At 32.8% G+C, this 21261-nt stretch overlaps 1 protein-coding gene and 1 long non-coding RNA gene across 3 annotated transcripts; one reads left to right on the top strand and one right to left on the bottom strand.

The window, feature by feature from the left end:
• Positions 1–2177: 2177 nt before the first annotated feature.
• Positions 2178–15567, top strand: LOC148803351 (uncharacterized). The gene is made up of 3 exons (XR_016082023.1): positions 2178–5512; positions 5646–5705; positions 15436–15567. It is a non-coding gene; the product is annotated as an uncharacterized LOC148803351 (long non-coding RNA).
• LOC104594263 (uncharacterized) lies at positions 15040–21035 on the bottom strand. 2 transcript variants are annotated; one of them, XM_010254485.3, is made up of 3 exons: positions 20681–21035; positions 16391–16458; positions 15040–16294 (listed from the first exon to the last, which is right to left on the bottom strand). In XM_010254485.3, exons 1-3 carry the CDS (start codon positions 20781–20783, stop codon positions 15314–15316), a joined length of 1152 nt encoding a protein of 383 aa, XP_010252787.1. In that variant the 5' UTR covers positions 20784–21035; the 3' UTR covers positions 15040–15313. The 2 variants fall into 2 exon arrangements, with proteins under 2 accessions (XP_010252787.1, XP_088753188.1); XM_088897062.1 differs by having other exon boundaries at positions 16391–16478.
• Positions 21036–21261: the final 226 nt, after the last annotated feature.

The raw sequence follows: 21261 nt of genomic DNA on the forward strand, positions 1-21261 counted from the left end.
ATGATGAATAGTGTTATTCCGTGTTAGTAGAGAGAGAGAGAGAGAGAGAGAGAGAGAGAGAATCTGAGGGAAATTAAAGAAGAGGGAAGGTTGGAGGGGGGAGTGCACCACCATTATGCTGTTTTGCATTGTGAGGAAGAAGATGAACAGTGTCTGAGAAAGGGTAAAATAGGTATTTTGAAAAAAAAAGATCATCTCTTTAACGTTTTCCGTCTTGGTCATTGACGGAATGGAGGTATTTGTTGATTTTGTCAAAAATAGAGAGGAGGTTTTTATGATTGTCGAAAACTTCAGGGGAGGTTTTTCTATTTTACCCTTAAAAAAGATAAATTGCTAAGACCTCCCCTAAAGTTTCTGGTTTGTTGCAAAAACCTTTTCTAAAGTTTGGTAATTGCAATCACCTCCCTTGAAGTTTCTGACATGATTGCAAGTAGGTCCCTTTTGACCAAAATATTTATTTTCCAATTTTCTCTTCATATGAATCGCTAGCCCAAACCCTTCCAATCTCTTTTTTGAAAATTGATTTATTTTCCAAATCTGTCCTTCATATCAATCGCTCAAATGTAAAATTGTAACTTTAAATTCTCTATTTTTTTATTTTTTATTTTTTTTATAAAGTTTGTATTGTTTTTGTGTAGAAACCAACCTTAATAGTAATTCCGAAAGGGTTTTTTTGTGAAAATAGCAAGGCAAGGCGACCATACTCCATAGCACCTTGGAGCGCATAGATCTTGAAAGGTTACCCAAAATAAAAAAGATAACTTCAACCGGACATTAAGTGTGCAACCGTGACCTGGTGGCCGGGTCAACGGTTGAACCATTTGGGTTGAACGATTTTTAGTCGAAGGGTGGGTTTCAACAGAACCAAACTCGAAATCAAGATTAGTTGACAGTTTGAATGGTTTAACCGGTCAAGTCAACGGTGGGTTGAAAACACTGGTATTAGTTTGGGTCGGTCAGGTTTGAAAGTTGTTGAACCGAAGTCGACCAATATATATATATATATATATATATATATATAGTCTGGTGATTCGATTTTGGGCAGTTTACAAATGGCCAAACCAAAACTAACTCAGCCTAGTCGAGTTTGAAAGTTGTTGAACCAAAGTCGACCAACTTGGATCAGATTGGTGAATTTGGTTGGTTTCATGAATTTGATGAACAAACCTAGCTGAAATTAATTATTGTTATTTTTGCATTACAAAAAAAATTATTAGAAATAATATATAAAATATAAATAATTATTAATTATTTAAAAAAGTTAAATATAAAACAATTGTCTACTCTTATTTGTTTTTATTATTTAGCTTTCGCTTAACAAAATCCGTACATCACACGGGTCCTCGCTACTATTAAATTAAAGTAGTCAGAGCCTTCTTATTCAAACATGGCATCCTAAAATTTCATTAAACAGCATCTTAGAAGTGGGCTCTTCCCATTTTTAAAGAAAAAAACCCCACTCCTCACATACTTGAATTGTTTAACTCCATTTAAAATTTTCAAGTATTAATACTCATGCACATGGCACTCTAAAACAAATGTCACACGTTCAATAACAAATCTATAGAAACGTGTGAGAAGCGGGAAGGTCCCATTCTTGGAGGCACGTCGACCACTCCTAAAAACATGCAGAAGTGGTTAACTAGTGGCTGTTTGGGTAGATTTCTACTTTTGTACTTTTAACAATATCAAAGTATAAAGTACAAAAAATGTTTTTACTTTGAAAACCATTTGGGTAAAAATTTGTGTAAAGTATGTTTTTTGGAACAAAAGAACCATTTCTTGTTTGGTAAAAGCACATTCGTTCGTAATTATAGTGACGATTTTTGATGGTTTGGTGGCTGAGACCGACGACGACGTAACAATGAACGAAGGTTCACATGAAAACAAAAGTACTATTTCACCAAAAGCACAAAGTATAAAAAGTCCATTTCATGCTTTTGGGGGTTTTGTACTTTTAAAAAGTATAAAAGTAGAAGTACAAAGTATACAATACAAACACTATATCGTACTTTTCATACTTTTGTACTTCCAAAAGTACTAAAGTAATTTATAAAAGTCTATCCAAATAGGGCCATAACAACCACTTCACTTTGAGGTAGTTTATTCAAAAGACAATTTTCTTAAGGACAAATTTCTTAAACTACCTTTATTGTTTAGCTAATTGAGTAACTATACCTTTGCTGTTTAACTATTATCTTACACCATCCCTACTCTTTTTAACAATCGACATTGGTAAGTGCTAATAGAAAAATGAAATGTAAAATTTACCCTTCACTATTCCTCAAATTTTCAAAATAAAACCTAAATTTCAGAAAGACAGTTACTCCATATTCATTGGAACGGTCCCATTTGGAGGATAGATCAAGCTTGCGCGTCGGAAACAACGAGGGTCATGGAAGAGATGACCTTCGGGTGACTCAGATGGGGCATCTGCTTGTTGATAGAGGGTTCTAGTTCCAAGCTGGGGAAGCTTCGTATGAACCCATTTGAGGGTCAGTGTAGTGACCATTGTTGCTTCGTATTAACCCATTTGCAAAAGAGGACAGAGGAGGGACAGTGACCTTTTGTTGCTTCAATGAACCCATTTGCAGAGGATCCAGCTGGGGGAGCTTCTTATGAACCCAGATTCCTTTTCGATTAGAGACCTTGCCAAGGGGATGGGTTGCAGTCCGACGTTCACGGAAACACTTATGTGGTTGTCGTCAGTCATGAGAACATTAACCAAAACTGGTATTTTGGGAACAAAAGGTCGATGTTGATACCCAATTGCCCCACTGACAAAGACGACGAGTTCTTCCCTTTTCCCGCCTCCCCTACCTTTCCCTTATGCTTCTAGAAGAAAACCAGCCATCAATCTTCCCAATCTGATTCCTACATGTTCTTACTTCTTCTATGTGCAAAACCCATCTCTTTTCCACCCACTCCAAAAGCCTCAAATCTCAGCTTTTACCTTAGGGACCTTGAAAATCTTACCCGTTTCCATTCTCTTCTTTTTAATTTCACTTTTTTCTTTTTCTTTTTCTGGGTGTAGGCTGGTGTTTTTTAGGATGCGGCTAAACCGACGGCAAACGTGGAGATGGAACAAGGTGATGAAGAGAAAGCGGAGGTGGAGGTCGAGAAGATGCAGTTGAGATTAGCAGCGATAATACTAGCCATGGAAGATCTGACGAAGATGGATACATCGAGCGAGAAGAAGAGGACGTTGGTGTTACAAGCACACAACTGAACAAATCCAAGAAATGGAAGCTCTTGTAGAACAATTAGTGGCTTCAACAAGCGGAACCCATCACGGTTGAACACAAGCGGCATCCTGTGCAACTTCGCACTCCCATCGGCCACCAACGACTTCTAATCACAAGAAACCTCAACCCTTCCAGTGTAATAGGATCCAACATGGTTTCAATTTTCTGATTGTATCACTAGTTTTCTTTTTCTTTTTTTAAGCAATAACATTGAGAGGATTTTTCAGAAACGGCTTTGCTATGTTGTGAAAAATGTTCTAAAACCCATATGTACAAAAGTCATCACCAAAACCCATATGCTTTCTCCTTTGCAAGATTCACCTAAAAACCAAGACGAAGCTCTATTGTTTCCTGGGCGCAAGAGGATATCCTATTCCATACCTTTAGCAATGACCTACATATTAGATATGTGAAAACACATACCAGAAACCATGTTCAAAATCTGAGTGAGAGAGAAGAACGCATGCTTCTTTCTCTGATTTGATTGACTATATGCCTACGATATTTCTCTCTCCTAGAAAAAAAATGCAGAGTAAGGAGAGAGATGAGGGAACACAGAAAAATGTATTTTTGATCATAAAAAGAGGATAAAATAAGAATTTTTAAAAAAAATATAACAGTCATGTGATATCATATATGAATAGTTTATAATAGAGCATTAACGGTAAGTGAGATTTTAGACAATTGTTAGAAACAATAAGGATAGTACAAGACCATAGATAAATAGTAAGGTTATAGTTAGTCAATTAGCTAGACTGTAGGGATAGTTTAACTAATTGATTAAAGCCTTAAATTACTCTCAAATTTTCTAACAATTGACTAATTACTCCCGAATCATTAGGATTCCCTCACAATTCACTCACATGACATACCACTTGATTATTATATTTTAATAAAGTGACAGTAATACCTTCAAGTTCATACTCAGGTTCATATTCATCATTATGATGATTCTGCTTTTATCTCTACATGTCAGTCACTGATAGGGTCTCTACTGTGGCGCTGGAAGATCCCGGTGTTGTGGAAGATTAGTCACCGCCACCGTGTGTCTCGGATCTCGGTGGCTGCGGAGAACAGGAGTCCGAAGAAGAGTGAAAGGTTTCCGGTTTCCCATTCTACATACAGAGAGAAGGTTTCCCGTTCCACATACGAGAGAGAGAGAGAGAGAGGAGGTGAGAGAGTGAGTAGCGAGGAGCAGAGTCAGCCCAGCCGGAAAGCAAGTTGCAGCCCGTCGGCATCCTTGGTTTCGCCTTCTAGGAGAGAGAGATGCTAATCTCGTAACAGTGAATGATCTTACCCTTGCGGATGTTGACGTAGGCTTCTCCGTTGACCTTCTCGGCATTCTTGGTCTTAATTAAGAGGTTGCCCTCATTGTCGAGGATGGAGAGGTTGGAGAGGAGGTTTCGAGACTAGTCGAGATAGTTGATTTCGGCCCAGTGCCAGTTATGGACGTTGGTCCAGTCGGCTCTCTCTTCAACAATCTAGCGCTTGTCACCTTCTATTTCGCCATGAGCTGAGTTACATAGAAAAAAGAAGTGGGAAGAATAAGATGCTCCAGACAGAGATGGAGGGATGGATCTAGTTTGCGAGCACAATGGGAGAAAGTGGGGATTCTGGAGCCTTCTCGCACACTAGATCCATCCCTCCATCTCTGTCTAGATTCTCTTCTCTTCTCTTTCTTCCTGCATCTCCCGTCTCACCCCCTATCCCCTGTTTTCTCCACCGTATAACAGAGCTCGAAAGATCTTCTCACTCTTCATTGTCTCCAACTCCTAAGCCTCCACTGAGTCACTGTCATCTCGTCGCCATCTCTGTTACTGTTGTCATCTTCGTCGTGGTTGTCGTGTTCCATCTCCACGGCCTTCCCATCATTGTCACGAGGCACCGATTTGCCCTGCCCAAGATTTAACAACTAATGGCCCCCTCTATAAAAGCCAAAAGAAAGGCAACAATTCCAATACCCACGTGAACTGAATGCCCTAAATTCAGCCCCTGATTGATTTCACTTTTAGAAAATACTTATTTTTAAAGACCATGCATTAGTTTTTAAGTAGTTATAGGTGTTTGGTAAAAAAGTGACATGGATATGGGTTTTTTTGGCAATTTTTGAAGAAGTGTTTTTTCATTCGAATTGGATGAATCTGTCTCTATTCTTTTAATGACAAAACTACCCCCGTTTAAGTTTATCATCTTCTTCTTCCATTTGAAACCCTATAACAACAGGCAATGGCGACATTTGGTTGCAGGTCCACCGACAACGTTTGATGGTGAGCAAAAAACAACCGGTGGACCTACCGCTTTGCTCTTACCTTTATGTTTCTATAGTATTCCATCGATTAGTGATTTTTTTTTTTTGCGCTTTTTTGAAGTCTGAAACTCTCTTTTTCTCTTTGGTCGCAGATCTGTGTTTGGGCGACTTCAACAGCGATATCCCACTGTCTAGTTGCTGGTGACCAGAAGGTGAGGTCGTCCAAACTCCTCACCTCTATGTTTGGGTTTTTTTTTTGGTTTTTTGGATGATTATTTCTCTAGTTCGATTTTTTTTTTGTTGACATATCCGAAATTCTTTTGGGCATTTTTTTTGTTAGAAATCATGCAAACAAATTGCATGAGTTGGACGAATATTTGTGTGAAAATTTGCTGAAGTTGAATGAATATTTATGTGAATATATTATTCAATTGTGATTGAATTTTTTTTCTTTATTTGATATGAATATTTGCGTGAATATATTCTTCAAGTGTGAACATTTATGATTTTTTTCATGAATTTTTGTTGGTGTTGGTTTTAATATTATCCTATTTTATTTTTTGAATAATCCGAATTTAGTCATCCTATTTTATTTTTTTTAATTTGATATTGGTGGTGTTTTTTTTATTTTCTTGAATAATTTGAATTTCCTATTATTGATTTATATGTATAGTTAAAATTATCATATTTTATTTTTTTTGTTGATTTATATGTATAGTTGATATTATCCTTTTTTTTTTGAAAAATCCGAATTTAGTCATCCTATTTTATTTTTTTTAATTTGATATTGGTGACGTTTTTTTATTTTCCTGAATAGTCTGAATTTCCTATTATTGATTTATATGTATAGTTAAAATTATCATATTTTAAATTTTTTTGTTGATTTATATGTATAGTTAATATTATCCTATTTTATTTTTTTTGAAAAATCCGAATTTAGTCATCCTATTTTTTTTTTGAAAAATCCGAATTTAGTCATCCTATTTTAATTTTTTAATTTGATATTGGTGGTGTTTTTTTTATTTTCTTGAATAATCTGAATCTCCTATTATTGATTTATATGTATAGTTAAAATTATCATATTTTAATTTTTTTTGTTGATTTATATGTATAATTAATATTGTCTTATTTTATTTTTTTAAATCTGAATTTAGTCATCCTATTTTATTTTCTTTTTAAATTCGAATGTAGTCATCCTATTTTATTTTTTTAAAATTTGATATTGGTGGTGCTTTTTTATTTTCTTGAATAATCTGAATTTCCTATTATTGATTTATATGTATAGTTAAAATTATCATATTTTAAATTTTTTTGTTGATTTATATGTATAGTTAAAAACACTTTCTGAAAGTATTTTGTGAAAACTGCACCTTAAAAACACTTTCTGGATGTATTTTGTGAAAACTACGCCTTGAAAGTGCTTTCTAGAAGTATTTTGTGAAAATTGCACCTTAAAAGTACTTTCTGGAAGTATTTTGTGAAAATTGCACCTTAAAAGCACTTTCTGGAAGATTACATCCTTGTTGTTTGTAGAGGCATAGATACTTTTCTACTTTTTAGAGGATCTGAATAGATAATGTTGTTTGTGTTGGATCAATTTTACAATATCTGAAATTGCTTTATTTTACTATTTTACCCCTGGAATATGCTATTTTGTAATTGTGAATGCAATTAGCACTATTTCATATAAAACAACTTATCAAATTCAAAATAATATTGAAAGTATACAAAAAATTAAGAAAAATAATTATTCACTAATAAAAATATTAAAGTGATTAAAATGTAATAAAAATTAATAAAATTAATAACTAATAAATAAATTAATTACTTAATTATTAATAATATTGAAATAACACAAATAAAAATAATAAAATAAAGAATAATTGATAATAATTACTAAAATATTTAATAATTATAAATAACATGATAAAAATTAATAAGACATGGGAGAGAGAGAGAGAAAGAGAAAGAGAGAATCAGAGCGAGCGATTAGAAATGAATGAGGGAGATGAGAAAGAGAGAGAGAGAGAGAGGTCACCGTTGCAAGTTGCAGCAGCGGTGGTGAGAGAGAGAGAGAGTTAGAGCGAGCGATTAAAAATGAACGAGAGAGATCACACACACATAGAGAGAGAGAGAGAGAACTGCCACCGTTGCAAGTTGCGGTGGCGGGAAGACGAGAGAGAGAGTTGCCGCTGTTGAGAGTTGTAGCAGCGATGGTATGAAGGTGCGAGAGAGAGAGAGAGGGGTAGCGTGCATCATTTCCAAAAGATTGGAGGGGTAATTTTGACAATACATCGGCTCTGAAATGCGTCTGAGCGTGTTAAGATCTAGCCCACGCGCTATGGTTTTCAAATCTGAAAATAAAATTCAAATCAATTTTAAGAAGAGACACAAAATGGGTCTAAGGTTTGAAAAGTAAGATTTTCAGACCTCAGATGTTTGAAAGTGCAATCAAACGCCACATTAATCTTCTCCCAAATTTAACTTGAACAAATTACAAAATTGAAAAAAAGAAAAGAAAATAAATGCAAAAAGAATTAGAAAGAGATCGAAATAGCGTGAGTGAGTTTAGTTTTTTCAATTAATTAATTGAAATCCCACAATGGATATCATATTGGGATATTGGGATTATACTTATAAGGGAAACTTTTGAGCCCTAATATCAATAAAAACAATACTTTTAATATAATTTATAAAATATGTTAACTTTTTAAAAAATATATCAAATAAGGACAAAAACATTGTTCATATTCTTCCTCTTCCAAACCACTTCCACCCTAGCCCAACCTTGCAAACCTCAATGACCATCATCATCCAACGCCACCTCCAGACACCTCATGTCGTTTGATTAGCATTGTTGGAGGTGGGCGGCAACAACGTTGGTGGATGGTAGTCATTGAGATTTAAAGGGTTGGGACGAAGGTGGGCAGAGGCAGAGGCGTTGACGGAGGTTGCCAGAGGTGGCGACACTGATGGATGATTTGTAGAAGGAAGAAGATGAACAATGCTTTTGCCCTTATTTGATATATTTTTTAAAAAGTTAATCTACTTACATTCAAACACCCTATAGTTAGACATGTGGTCCATTTACATTCAAACACCTGCCATTCCAAAGATTTAAACGAAATGGGCACATGTCAAATTCTGATTAGTGGTAGTTCAAGAACAAAGCCCACTAGACATGTGTTAAATTCTAATTAGTGGTAGTTCAAGAAAAGAGCCCACTAACATGCTGGATGGAGCCCACCACCATGCAAAGTTCTGAGAAGTGGGAAGCTCCCACTTTCAATCATTTCCTAAAAAAATGAAACTATGCTATTAATTAATGTTAAATACTAAACTAATTAATTAATTCCAGCTATTGATTATTAATAATAATTACTTTTAACTACTTTTGACTAATTAATTATAGCTATTAATAACTAATAATAATTATTGTTAACTACTTTTAATTAATCAATTCCAACTATTAATTACTAATAGTAATTACTCACTGATAATAATTTCTTATAATAATTACTACTATTACTTAATTACTGATAATAATTAATTAGTGATAATATTACTCATTATTAATTCAAAATGATAATTAATAAATATTTTCATAATGGTAATTAATAATTTGAAAATAATAATTTTATATTTATATTAACTCGTATTAATTATTTTGAAAATAAACATTTAATGTTAATTATTTATATTATAATTATTATAAGAAATTATAATTAATACATTTATATGAAACAATTAATTATGTTATTATAATTCATTATAATTAATAATGTTATATTAATTAATACAATTATATTAATATTATCAATAATTATAATTAATTATTACTAATACTAATGATGATAATTATTAATTGGGATATAATCATTTTATGTTAATATTAATTCATATTAAATATTTTATAAATATATAAATTAGTGTTACTTATTTACATTATTATTATTACAAGTAATTATAATTAATACTATTATTATTCTCCGATAAATACTTCATTTAGTGAAAGTTAAATTATAAAACTCTCAATTATTCAATATTATTAAACTTAAAGAATTATAAAAGAAAATATTATTTTATGAATTAACTAATAATCATAATTATAACAAATTAATTACTTAATAAAAATAATAATAATAATAGTAATTATAATAATACTTTAATATTACTGATTTCAAAACCAATACACACATAATAAGAATATATTATTAGTTAATAATAATAATATATTTATTATTATTACTGATTTCATAATTATTAATATATTATTAATCTATTAATAATACTGATTATTATTAAAAAATGTTAATAGCAAATTTAATTACTGAAAATTATTTGCTGAAATTACCCATTTTAATTCGGACAGATACTTAATTATTAATTATTAATTTCTTTAAATTATTATTTACTGAATAGTTTTACTTACTCTTTGTTTTAATGACCTTATTTTTGAATAATTGGTTTTTTATGTTCAATATTTTTTTTTTGCAAAAATCCAAATAATTTTTCATATGCAATGCTAACCATTTTATTTTTCTCTTATTCAGTTTTCCAAAAGATAAAAAAAAGTAAATTAATGATATTTACCTATTTTATCAAATTATGTATTTATCAAATTGTTGTCATTGATGATGATGATGATGAGTCAACTTTTTTAAAGAGAGGGGTACTAATAATAATTAATGACTTCTAATTAATTAATTTGAAATATTAATTACTAATAATAACAACTCACTGATAATAAGTAATTATTGATAATAATTTCTGCTAATACTTAATTGCTGATAATTTTTCTCATTATTAATTTGGAATGATAATTAATAATGATTTTCATAATGGTAATTAATAATTCAGAAATAATCATTTTATATTTATATTAACTCATATTAATTATTTTGAAAATAAATATTTAATGTTAATTATGTATATTAGAATTATTATCAGAAATTATAATTCACACATTTATATGAAATAGTTAATTATATTATTATTATCAATAATTATAATTAATTATTACTAATAACAATGATTTCTGATAAAAATTAATTACTAATTATAATTAATTACTGATAATTAATTCCTTAATTATAACAATGATAATTATTACTTCGGAATGTTATTTAATTAATGATAATTAATAAGTATTTTAATAATGTTAATTATTAATTAGGATATAATCATTTTATATTTATATTAATTAATATTAATTATTTTATAAATATATAATTAGTGTTATTGATTTACATTATTATTATTATTATTATTATTATTATTATTATTATTAATTATATTTAATACTATTATTATTCTCCAATAAATATTTCATTTAGTGAATGTTAAATTATAAACTTTCAATTATTCATTATTGTTAAACTAAAAGAATTATAAAAGCAATTACTATTTCAAGAATTTACTAAAAATCGTAATTATAACAAATTAATTACTTCATAATAATAATAATAATAATAATAATTTAATATTACTTATTTCAAAATCAATACACACATAATAAGAATATAATATTAGTAAATAATAGTAATAATAATATACTTATTATTATTACTGATTTCATAATTATTAATATATTATTAATCTATATTAATCAATAAAGACATGGAATAAAAAAATATTTTAATTACCACTAAATGAATGAACTAAAATCTATGAGTATTCTAATTGACTTGAATTTGACACATCAAATCCTATTTCTATCTCCCAATTCCCATAATTCTAACATACCATTAGGTTTTGTACAAGTTTCCTTACCTTTTTCATAAAGATAAATTCTAGCCAGTCTACATGTATTGTGGGGAACTTAGACTTAAAATCCATAACCATGATTGACCAAAAGAAGTGTTGCCACCTAACTTGGAGGTGACTTCCATACTCAAGATGGTCTCATTATTCTCCTTTCTTTTTCATGTTTCTTCTGTTGGATGGGCTTTGGAGTCCTGATTATATTATCAGTTGATTATAGCCATAAATGATGACGATTTGATTGTAGTCATATATTTTTCATTTCTTACTTCAGAGAATGGATGCATCTACAAATGTTGTTTGGCATGGATTGTTTTTCTTAGCAGCTCTTTGAATGATTTTCTTCCTTTTTTGCCTCTTTAAATGGATATCATTTAAATGCTTTTATCCATTCACATGTCCCTAAATATTAAGCAATATTGATGATATTGTTCTAAACATCCATCTAATTGTATTAATTTATAAATAGATTAATGATTTCAAAGTTATTGATACTTTTTTGGGGGTGAGTTGCTCAACAAGACATTGATTTTTTATTGTTAAATAGTAAATTTCAAATTAAATGATACTGTAGTTTCCCCTTACTTAGTATGGGGTCATTGTATAGATAAAACATGGTAAGTCTCTTAAATCAAATAAAGAGCCTACCCTAAATGTCTATTATAAATAATTAAAAAAATGAAATAATTCAAATTAAATCAAATAATTACTTGCTGAAAATTACTGGATTAAATAAATAATAATAACAATCAATTATTTATAGAAATAATTAATAATAATAGCAATCATCAAGTACTTAATTAAATAAATAATAAAAATGAAATAACAATCATCAGTTATCATTAATGTTTATTCAAAGCATGCCCCATAATAATTACCGAATACAGTAATTAAACCTTAAATAAGAATCAATATTTATTAACAGTCATTAAAATTGTTAAGCCAAATCATTAATGTTTATTCTTAAATGCAAAATATGAATTAACAAATCTATTATATAATAATTATACTCGATTGGAAAAAAAATATTTTAAGTAAATATTTAAATAATTATAAATTTAGTTATTATTATTACTATATAACAAAAATTGTAAATTAAATACTAAAATAAATTAATAATAATAATAATAAGAATGGTTAAATTAAAGTAATAAACAGTTCAAGTTGAATTTAATGACCCATATAATTTTACAGGTTTGACATATAAGGGTCAATTTATATGGACCCGTAGATTGTATGACAGTTTATAAATAGTAATAAAAAAGGGTGATAAAAATCATTAATATATATATATATATATATATATATATATATATATATATAATTTCCTGTACTGAGTCATTCACTAGTTTTAAAAATTATATTAAAAATATTATTTTTATTAATATTAGAGCCCAAAAATTGCCCTTATCATAATCCCTATCCTATTCTCCATTGGAATCTTTGCCGGAAAGGTTAGCTTCTAATGTCAATACGGCTGGTATCTCATTGATAGCAACGAGAAAAAACTATTTTGGTCTACATGATTAAGTTAATTGCAAATAATACTTTCTGGTATTATGAGAACCATCGACAACTAATTTGTGAGGTCTACATGACACTTTTTGTCAATCTGCGTAGAAGGAAAAAACTATTTTGGTCTAGAGTTGCGCTAAAGTAAACTACTTTACATATGCATTTATCATTTTCAATTAAAAAAATTGAAATAGCTTTAATAACCCGTATTTAGTACGGGGTAAGGTTCAAATTATCGATGAAGGCTGATATCATGGCTTGCTTTTTATTTTATTTTATTTTAAGTTTTTCTTCTCTAATTGGTTCAGATGGGTCGATTTGAGGCCCTTTTACCCCGTGAATCAGGTCTGACCCCAAAAACAATCCTGTACAAATGTATCGGGAAGCCATTGATACGGCTCGATATGTATCAAAATTTTGAACCTTGCTACAGGGTCATTCCAATCCGTAAAAGTTTTTAAAACTCCTTAGCCAACCTTTATGTATTACACATTCTTTGGTCATGATGCTTTTTTCAGAACAAAAAGAGAAGAAAAACATGCACCAAGGCCACAGTTCATGTTATGGCATGCTCATTTGCTCTAATGTTTGACATTTTAAAGTGTAATAATTATATTAAGATATATATTGGTATTGGTGAGCTTTTCTTACCTCTAAACTCTAATAATGTTATTCTAAATTATAAAGATTGGAAAATATTCATTTTAATCTATATATGAGAATTTTTGTTTGTACTTTGAGGATATCATTGAAAAACAAATAGTTATAAGATTTCTCTTTAAGGCCTCGTTCGCTTTTCGGTAAGTTACTTACCCGGGTAAATACAATTACCTGGGTAAGTTTTTCCTGGGAAACACTTACCTGGGTAAGTGCGTTTACCCATGTTCTTTTATTTCTCATATAAATAAGGCAATGACCATTTTAGCCATAAAAGTCTATTATTAAAAAGGGCATTTTTGTCTCATTCAAGTGTTGGTAACTTTCCCCCTAGGTGAGAAAGTTATTTATCCATCTAAGATATGGGTATCACTTACCCGGGTAAGTGATACACAAGAAAATAAACTTTCCTTGGTCCCCACATAAATCTGAAAAAAGAACATGGGATTTTTGGTCAATGGGAACTTCCCATTGACCAACTTTCCCCCCTCTCAAAATCCAAAAAAAGAATGCCCCCTAAGAGATAAAAGATAAATGAAAACGAACGCCCATTTTCCTCTTAAAATTGTAAAATTCCTCTTAAGAAATAGGAGTTAAGAGAAAAAAAACTGACCTTTAACCAATAGATAGAAAAGTTATTCACATGTTACGTATCGTTGGATGATTGATGGTAATATTGTGTGGATCTCAGTTCCAGCTTGCTACAGGGGTTGTTGGGACAGCTTAAAGCTTTATTCTTAGAGAAATGGATCCCAGATTTCCTTGGACCACATTTTCTACGACAATTTCATTGCCCTACACTAAAACAATTAGGGATTTTTATAGTTCAGTCCACCACAGAAATCTAAGCCCCACCGTACAGATGGAATGAATCCTGATCATGGAACATTGCCAAATCCATGGCCAGGATGCGATGATTTATAAGGGACTACTAATAAAGTTGGAGGTGGCTGTAATTTCAGATTTTGAGGTGGATGACAGTCTAACTTATCACAAACAATTAAATCAAAGCTGCCATGGCCCACCTTGAATTAGATGAAATGACTTATTGATGGGGCCACTACGGTACATTTAAGGCCATTATTTCCGTTTTAGCCCTAAGCTACTACAGTGTCATGGATCTCCTATACTTTTACGTGTACTTCCATTCAGTTTGTAACACATGTCCTATCATGCTCACACGTATAAGATAACATATGTAATGGGACACTTGTCTCAAACAGACCAAATGAAAATGCAGGAAAAGATGTATGAGATCCTAAATCTTCGTGGTCCTACACCCTATTCAATGTCTAATACCACCCTCACACGAGTTCACATCTGCGCCCCACGCCCATCCCGTCGTGTATTGAGAACATCTCCCGATGATGTACCAGAAGTGATGATGTCATCATCGGAAAATGTTTTCAATGCACGGTGGGATGTGCTGTGAGACATTGTGAGGCGCAGATCTGAACTCCCCTCACACAGCCTTACCCTTACGAAAGTTTTGATTCCTTCATGGCATGGCCACAAGGTTCAAAAGCTTCAATTTGGATGGTGTTTAGTTCTGTGGCCGTTAAACGGTATCAAGTCATCGTTATGTAGGCATTGAAGGAAACACCATTATTTGATAACATTGTTTATTAAATAAATATTTTCCGAGTGTAAAAGTTAGTTTAAAACCTTTGCTCCTATTTTGAATTCAAACATGTCAGAAAAACAAATTTATCCTTACCAAAATGCCTGCAAAATCAAAGCAGAGTGAAAATTCGCTTTGCTTCGCATTCAGTTCAGCCAAGGATATCTCAAGAAGCAGAAGCAAAAAGATGCATTAACACCGCCTGCTTTATCACCTCTGACGAATTATGCGTATTGCTACTTCAACAGTTCAAGTGGATGTTATCTAGAATTCCCTCCAGTCTTCGGAATCACTAATATCAAACACAATACTTCTAACGAGTGGAGATGAGTTGGAAAGTAATACTTTTCCACTATTTGACAACACTGCATTTTTCTTTGTTGCAGAAATACCAAGGTTATTTGCTGCTAGGAGAAGACGCTTCCCAACTTCAGTTCTTCCAAACTCAGGCAACGGATCTCCAGGACTGGGCTTGGCAGGTAATGGGAGTTGTAAGATTCTAGGTGGTGTTTTGGGCATGCACTGAGGTGCATTTTGAACCTGTGACTTTGAATGGCATTCATCCTTTGCAGTCAATAGTTCATCTTGATGGACTTGATTGGTTCCACGGGCCTCGTCATCCTCAACACCACCACTGTTTGGAGGACACTCAAATTGGTTCACCTCATCAAACTGTGGAAAGTATCTTGTGATGATATCTGTTATTGATGCTACCTCGGATGAGCTCACACTGGGGACTGCCCTAATTGTTGTTTCAGAAACATGTGCTCTGTCATCCTTCTCATTCTCTCCAAAGTCACCAGACTCCCCTTTAGAACAAACACCTGGGGCTTCCTCAATTGCACCAAGAGATCTTTTGTGCATTCCATCAGCAGTATCTTCTATAAAGCGTTTTTCCTTTAATTTTCTCTTCTTTTTCCTTGAATTATAAACTGGCATTAGAAGTTCTTCTAACACATCTTCAAAGCATTTATACCTCTCTCTCCTTTCCCTAGCTTTATCTTTTCTCTTATTCTTACTTAAGCAAGAAATATGCTTCTTGGGTATCTGAGAACTGGTAACATTGCTATCATCCGAAATACAGTCACTGACTTTGGCAACCAAACTCTTAGATTGGCATGACTTGTCAGAACCATTTGCAGGATTTGCTTCCACACGAAGAAACCAAGCTCCTTTCGGTCCATGAAAGACATTTTTTATAGGCATAAAGTCAGATAAATGGTAAAAGAATGAGTTTCTTTTCACCTACATGAGGCCAATAAAAAAATGGATTCATTAGATAAAATACACCTTAACTTTAAAATTGAATATGAGAACAAGAAAATACTTGATCAGTCATACCATTAGTGCATGGACCTTAATTTCCCCTAAATTTGGAAAACAAATCTGGTGCTCCTTTTCAAATTTTCCTGTCATAACAGCTTAGACACTGGTTACTTTCCAGAAAACATTCAGACAGTATGGCTGTATTTGGTTTGAAGGAAAAGGTAGGGAAAGGAAGGGAAAGGCAGGAAAACCTACACAAGGTTTGTACATGTTTCCTTTCCTTTCCTTTCCCTACCTTTTCCTTCAAGCCAAACATAACCTATATGAATACCAATAAATTAATATCGTAAACTGTAAGAATTAATGAGATATGTATGGTAAACAATTATAGCCTGTTGATTAATAGCTAAAAATAACACATGAAATAACATTCATGGACCTCTGCTTGTCATTGGTTGCGTTCATTTTTATCTAGTTTTTAATACTTCAAAAAAAAAATTAAGGGAGAACATTTAATGTTAGCTGTGATAAGAAAAAGCAATATGGCCTTTGGTCAGAATGGGGGAGTTGGATTCATGCTCCCAGCGCCACTTAGGCAAATGATAATGATTACTCGATAATCATGCTTGATATCCTAACAACCTATTATGATCATGTGGACCTAGTACTGATGCAATCCACCCATAACAACTCGTTGTTCAGAGAAGAGCCAAACCAGATGGTTCTATCTGCTCTACAGACTTTTTTCCTGCACATTATTAGCAACTTGGCTTTTTTAGGTAGTTAATGTTATAGCTTATCAATATAAGAAATTGATAAAAAAAAAAAAAAAAAACTTCATCAATATAAAAACAAAATCACAAGTGGTAAGAAAAAGAGGTCCACCTTACTCATTTATGGATCCCTTATATAATTGTATACAAAAAGTTCAAGAAAGCCCAACTTCTAAAAATGCTAAAGACTTCAATTCAGATAAACCATAATCCCTATTTGAGGTCGGCTACATGAATGCTGTTCCACCATTGTGCTCTATCAGGAACCATGTTTATGTCTTAGCATTTCATCCCGTTGATTACTGAGTCCCTATAAATTCTTGAGAGGGTCCTGAGTCCTGACCTCACTTCCATCCAAGATAAAAGATCAGATGTGCTTACAAACTCTTGAGGGTGGTCCTGACCTAACTTCACTTCAAATATCCTCTTATTCTTTTCTTTGTTCCATAGGAAAGCTAATGACATATTGAGGGGTAATAAATCTGGCCCAATGTAAATTTTTAAAGAAGGTATGACACTTGAATACAGTGGAATGGGCAAAACAGGATTTGTGTAGCTGATAATTTCTGCACTGCTGCCAAAGAATTGCAAGGATCTGAACCAAAAAAAGTATTGTATATACTTAGTGAAGATTAAGGAACAACAGTTGTTGATTTGTGATGACAGAGACACTAGAGGAAGTTTATTCTTTTATGAAATAAACAACCATTTTTGCCATTATCTTCAGTGTAGGCTCCATATTATATTCAAGATTTCACCAAGAATAATAAATGGTAAACAGATAAGTAAAAAAACTCAATGGTTTTCACTTTTCAATGAACAACCAAATGGGATAACTAATCAACAATCCTTTCCATTTCCTTCAAATTGTTTCTCCAGAGAAGGTTCCTTTACATCTTGTTTTTGTTTATACATTCATTGTCTATGGTGAAAATACCTAAATTTATCTGTAGAAGATGGATAAAATGCAAAGGGGTTTCTGGTTGAAGAATGGCAAAGAAAATGAATCTCATAATTTATGGAAAGAATGACAAAGACAATGAATCTCTAAATTCATACCAGTGGTATATGTTGTAAACCAGGAAGAAAATGATTATAGGTTCTTAGGAAGATATGAATGATGCCCTTGATGGGGGATTTTAGATGCTACTGATGAGTAATGATCTTTGGGCCAGAATTTTAAGTGTATGTACCTTCAAATCCTAGTATCCTAAATCATCTAATACCCAAAATATTTTTTTGATGAATTAATACCCAAAATATGTTCATGTGGGAGTTTTTTAACACTGAAACCTACCCATTAGCTTTACCCCATTAATCTATATGCTTCCAAAATTTGCAGTCCTGAAAAATCTTAGAGATTCCCTAATCTGTTGATTCTGTTCAGAATTGCAAGAAACAGGAATGGGCTGGTCGATGACAACTTTGAATTAGTTAACAATAGTCCTGTGTGGAGACCTTTGTTCAGAAGGCATTTAAACGACTGGGAAATTACAGGGATGGTGGAACTTCTACAATGTCTGAGGACTGAAATCAATCTTTCTCAAGAAGATAGAAGAATTAATTTACCAAAAAAGAGAAGATAGAAGAATTTGGATATGGAACAAATCACAAATCAGGTATTTTCTCTGTAAAATCCATCTACTCCTAAGTGGCAAGAATGGATGAAGGCTCTTTCCCAGAAGAATTTTGTTTGGCACTGTCATGTTCCTAAAACTTGAGGAGGGGAATGGTGCTGAATGGAGGATTGTTGGTATCTCCTAAGTGGTTCTTAATTCTTGTTTATCCAAGGAAAACTTGAGGAGGGGAATGGTGCTGAATGGAGAAACTTGTGTCATGTGCAATGAAGCAATGTAGAGCACTAATCACCTGTTCATCCATTGTAAGATTGCTGAAACTCTCTGGCAGTGGGTGCAAAATGTCTTTGAGGTGGTTACCTGGAGTTAGTGGAAGATTTGGTCAATTGTTGGTATCTCACTGGGCTAAGGAAGGAAGGAAAGATTGTGTGGAGGATTGCACTTTTTCTGTTTTTTGGACTTTATGGACAGAGAGGAACTCTAGGATCTTTGACAACAAATGTTATACAGTTGAGGGCATGTTAGTTATATTGAAGGCTAAATTTTTTCTTGGGTGGGTGTGCATAGGGCATTTTATAGTAAATCTTATGATTTTTTTTTTTTTGACAAAAAGATTGCTTTTTTGTAAAATCTGCCAATCAAGGGCGAAAGGTTGTATATTCTAAATGTACAGTTCCTTGGTGTACACAGAGTCTTTTTGCTATTAATAGAAGTTATAAACTGCCTTTTTCACAAAAAAAAGGACCATTCCTAACATCATTCAAGATATTTCATATACTTGCACTTGTAACACTTTGAAGGAGGATAGGCTTTACTGGAGTCTGGACTACTTCACAAAAATGACAATTTACCACTGAAACCAGCTTATAAGGGCTACATGTGGTGTGAGTAACTAGATAGTTTTGATCATAAATCAGGAAAACCTATGGAATAATGTTAATAGATCAAGAACTTGACTATTGTGGTACTGCATGCATAAAATCTTGCCTGGAAGGGATAGGCCAACTACCATAGGTTTAAAGGTGGTTTCCTTTGTGCCACTATCCAACCTCAAGTATTGCTCTCTCTCTCTCTCTCTTCCAACTTCTAGTATTTTGTTCTAGGGACTTCTCTTTTCTTTTTTTGTACAACTTTGTATGAAACATCATTACTGTCCTGCTGTTAAACAGCATGTTTTGTCCTTGTTGACAATATTGATCCATTGTAAACAAAAGAAGAATGTGCCTTTCATGACATAGAACAGTTGGCATTGTTAATACATGTTCAGAGAGGCCATCCTTTCTTATAGAGGGGCTTATCAAGGTTCCTGTCAACAGACTAATGTTATGCAGTTGACAGACATTTTTTTTTTTTGATAATTGGCACAGAAGTTTAATGCTGAACCAAGAACAACTATGAAGGATGAAGATGAAGCTGGTAATGGTAATGGGCATCTTTGCACGCAGAATCTGGAAATTCAAGAATTACCATGATATACTTCATATGTGAACTGTAGGCGTTCCCTTCGGCGCTGGACATTAAGAATCTAAAAAGTCGTTCTGTTATATGTAAATTTGCAAATCGAATAGGTTAACGCTTGTAGCCCTTTATGTCGCCAGAGGGTAAGCAGATTCTCATACAGTCGGTTTGAGCCGATACTCCTCCATGGATCAGGTCTGCTTTGGAGGAGTGTTTTTCATCTATTATTAGTTTTCCCTTTTATTTTGAAGTTTTCTTATCAAAAAGTCATCTTTTCACTCTTGCACCAAAATGGAGCAAAGAATTGAGAACCCACATCCATGAAAAATTAAGAACGCATCAGCAGATAGACGATGGATGATTTTACCAGAAAATACATGAAAAAAAAAAACATCCAGAGTCCTTAAGTTGAGGGAAAACAAATGCATATACATATAAAGGAAACAAAGGAGACAGGAAAGGGAAGGAACGAACAAAGTTGGTACTCTCAGCGAAAGATGTAGCAGGGTAAGAAAGCGAAAATAGAATGACAAATGACAATGAAGGGTTTTTCTTACTTTTGAGATCTCCAGTTGTGATATCGGGAGAGACAGCCATGGACATGCAGGTGCCTAGGCTTGTATCTGCGAACACAGGAACTTCTCCAGTAAAGCAAACCATTCCTCATGGAAGAAATTGTCACATTCGTCCGCTTTCCAGGGAAGTAGCTTCTTATTATAAAGTAAACCATTCCTCATCGGATCGGATCTGTATCGGATATGCTATGAAATAATCCGAGTCGAATTCGAACTGGTGAAAATAGAATCCGACGGATTCGAATTCATATCGTATGATTGATTTTTCTATCGAATTGAATTCGAATTCGAATTCATATTTGTCGTTGTCGATTCCAAATGGCCGATGACCGAGTAGGCGTTAGCCCTTCCGATATGGTGTGTAAAAATACTCAAACTGTCAAACCGAAACTACAGAATAGATCGAATCAGATGGTTTTGATCGCCTAATCAGTTTTCTGATCGATCTCCTCTACTTGAGTCAATCATATAGTCCATCGATAGGTATCCCACGTCTCTAATGCGCTCTATACGCACACGTAGGTAGGACGTTGGGGTGCAAGTCTGGCGGATTGGGCCGGGTT

Source organism: Nelumbo nucifera, chromosome 1 (assembly GCF_055504915.1).
Source record: "Nelumbo nucifera cultivar China Antique chromosome 1, China Antique-T2T, whole genome shotgun sequence".
NCBI classification, from domain to species: domain Eukaryota; kingdom Viridiplantae; phylum Streptophyta; class Magnoliopsida; order Proteales; family Nelumbonaceae; genus Nelumbo; species Nelumbo nucifera.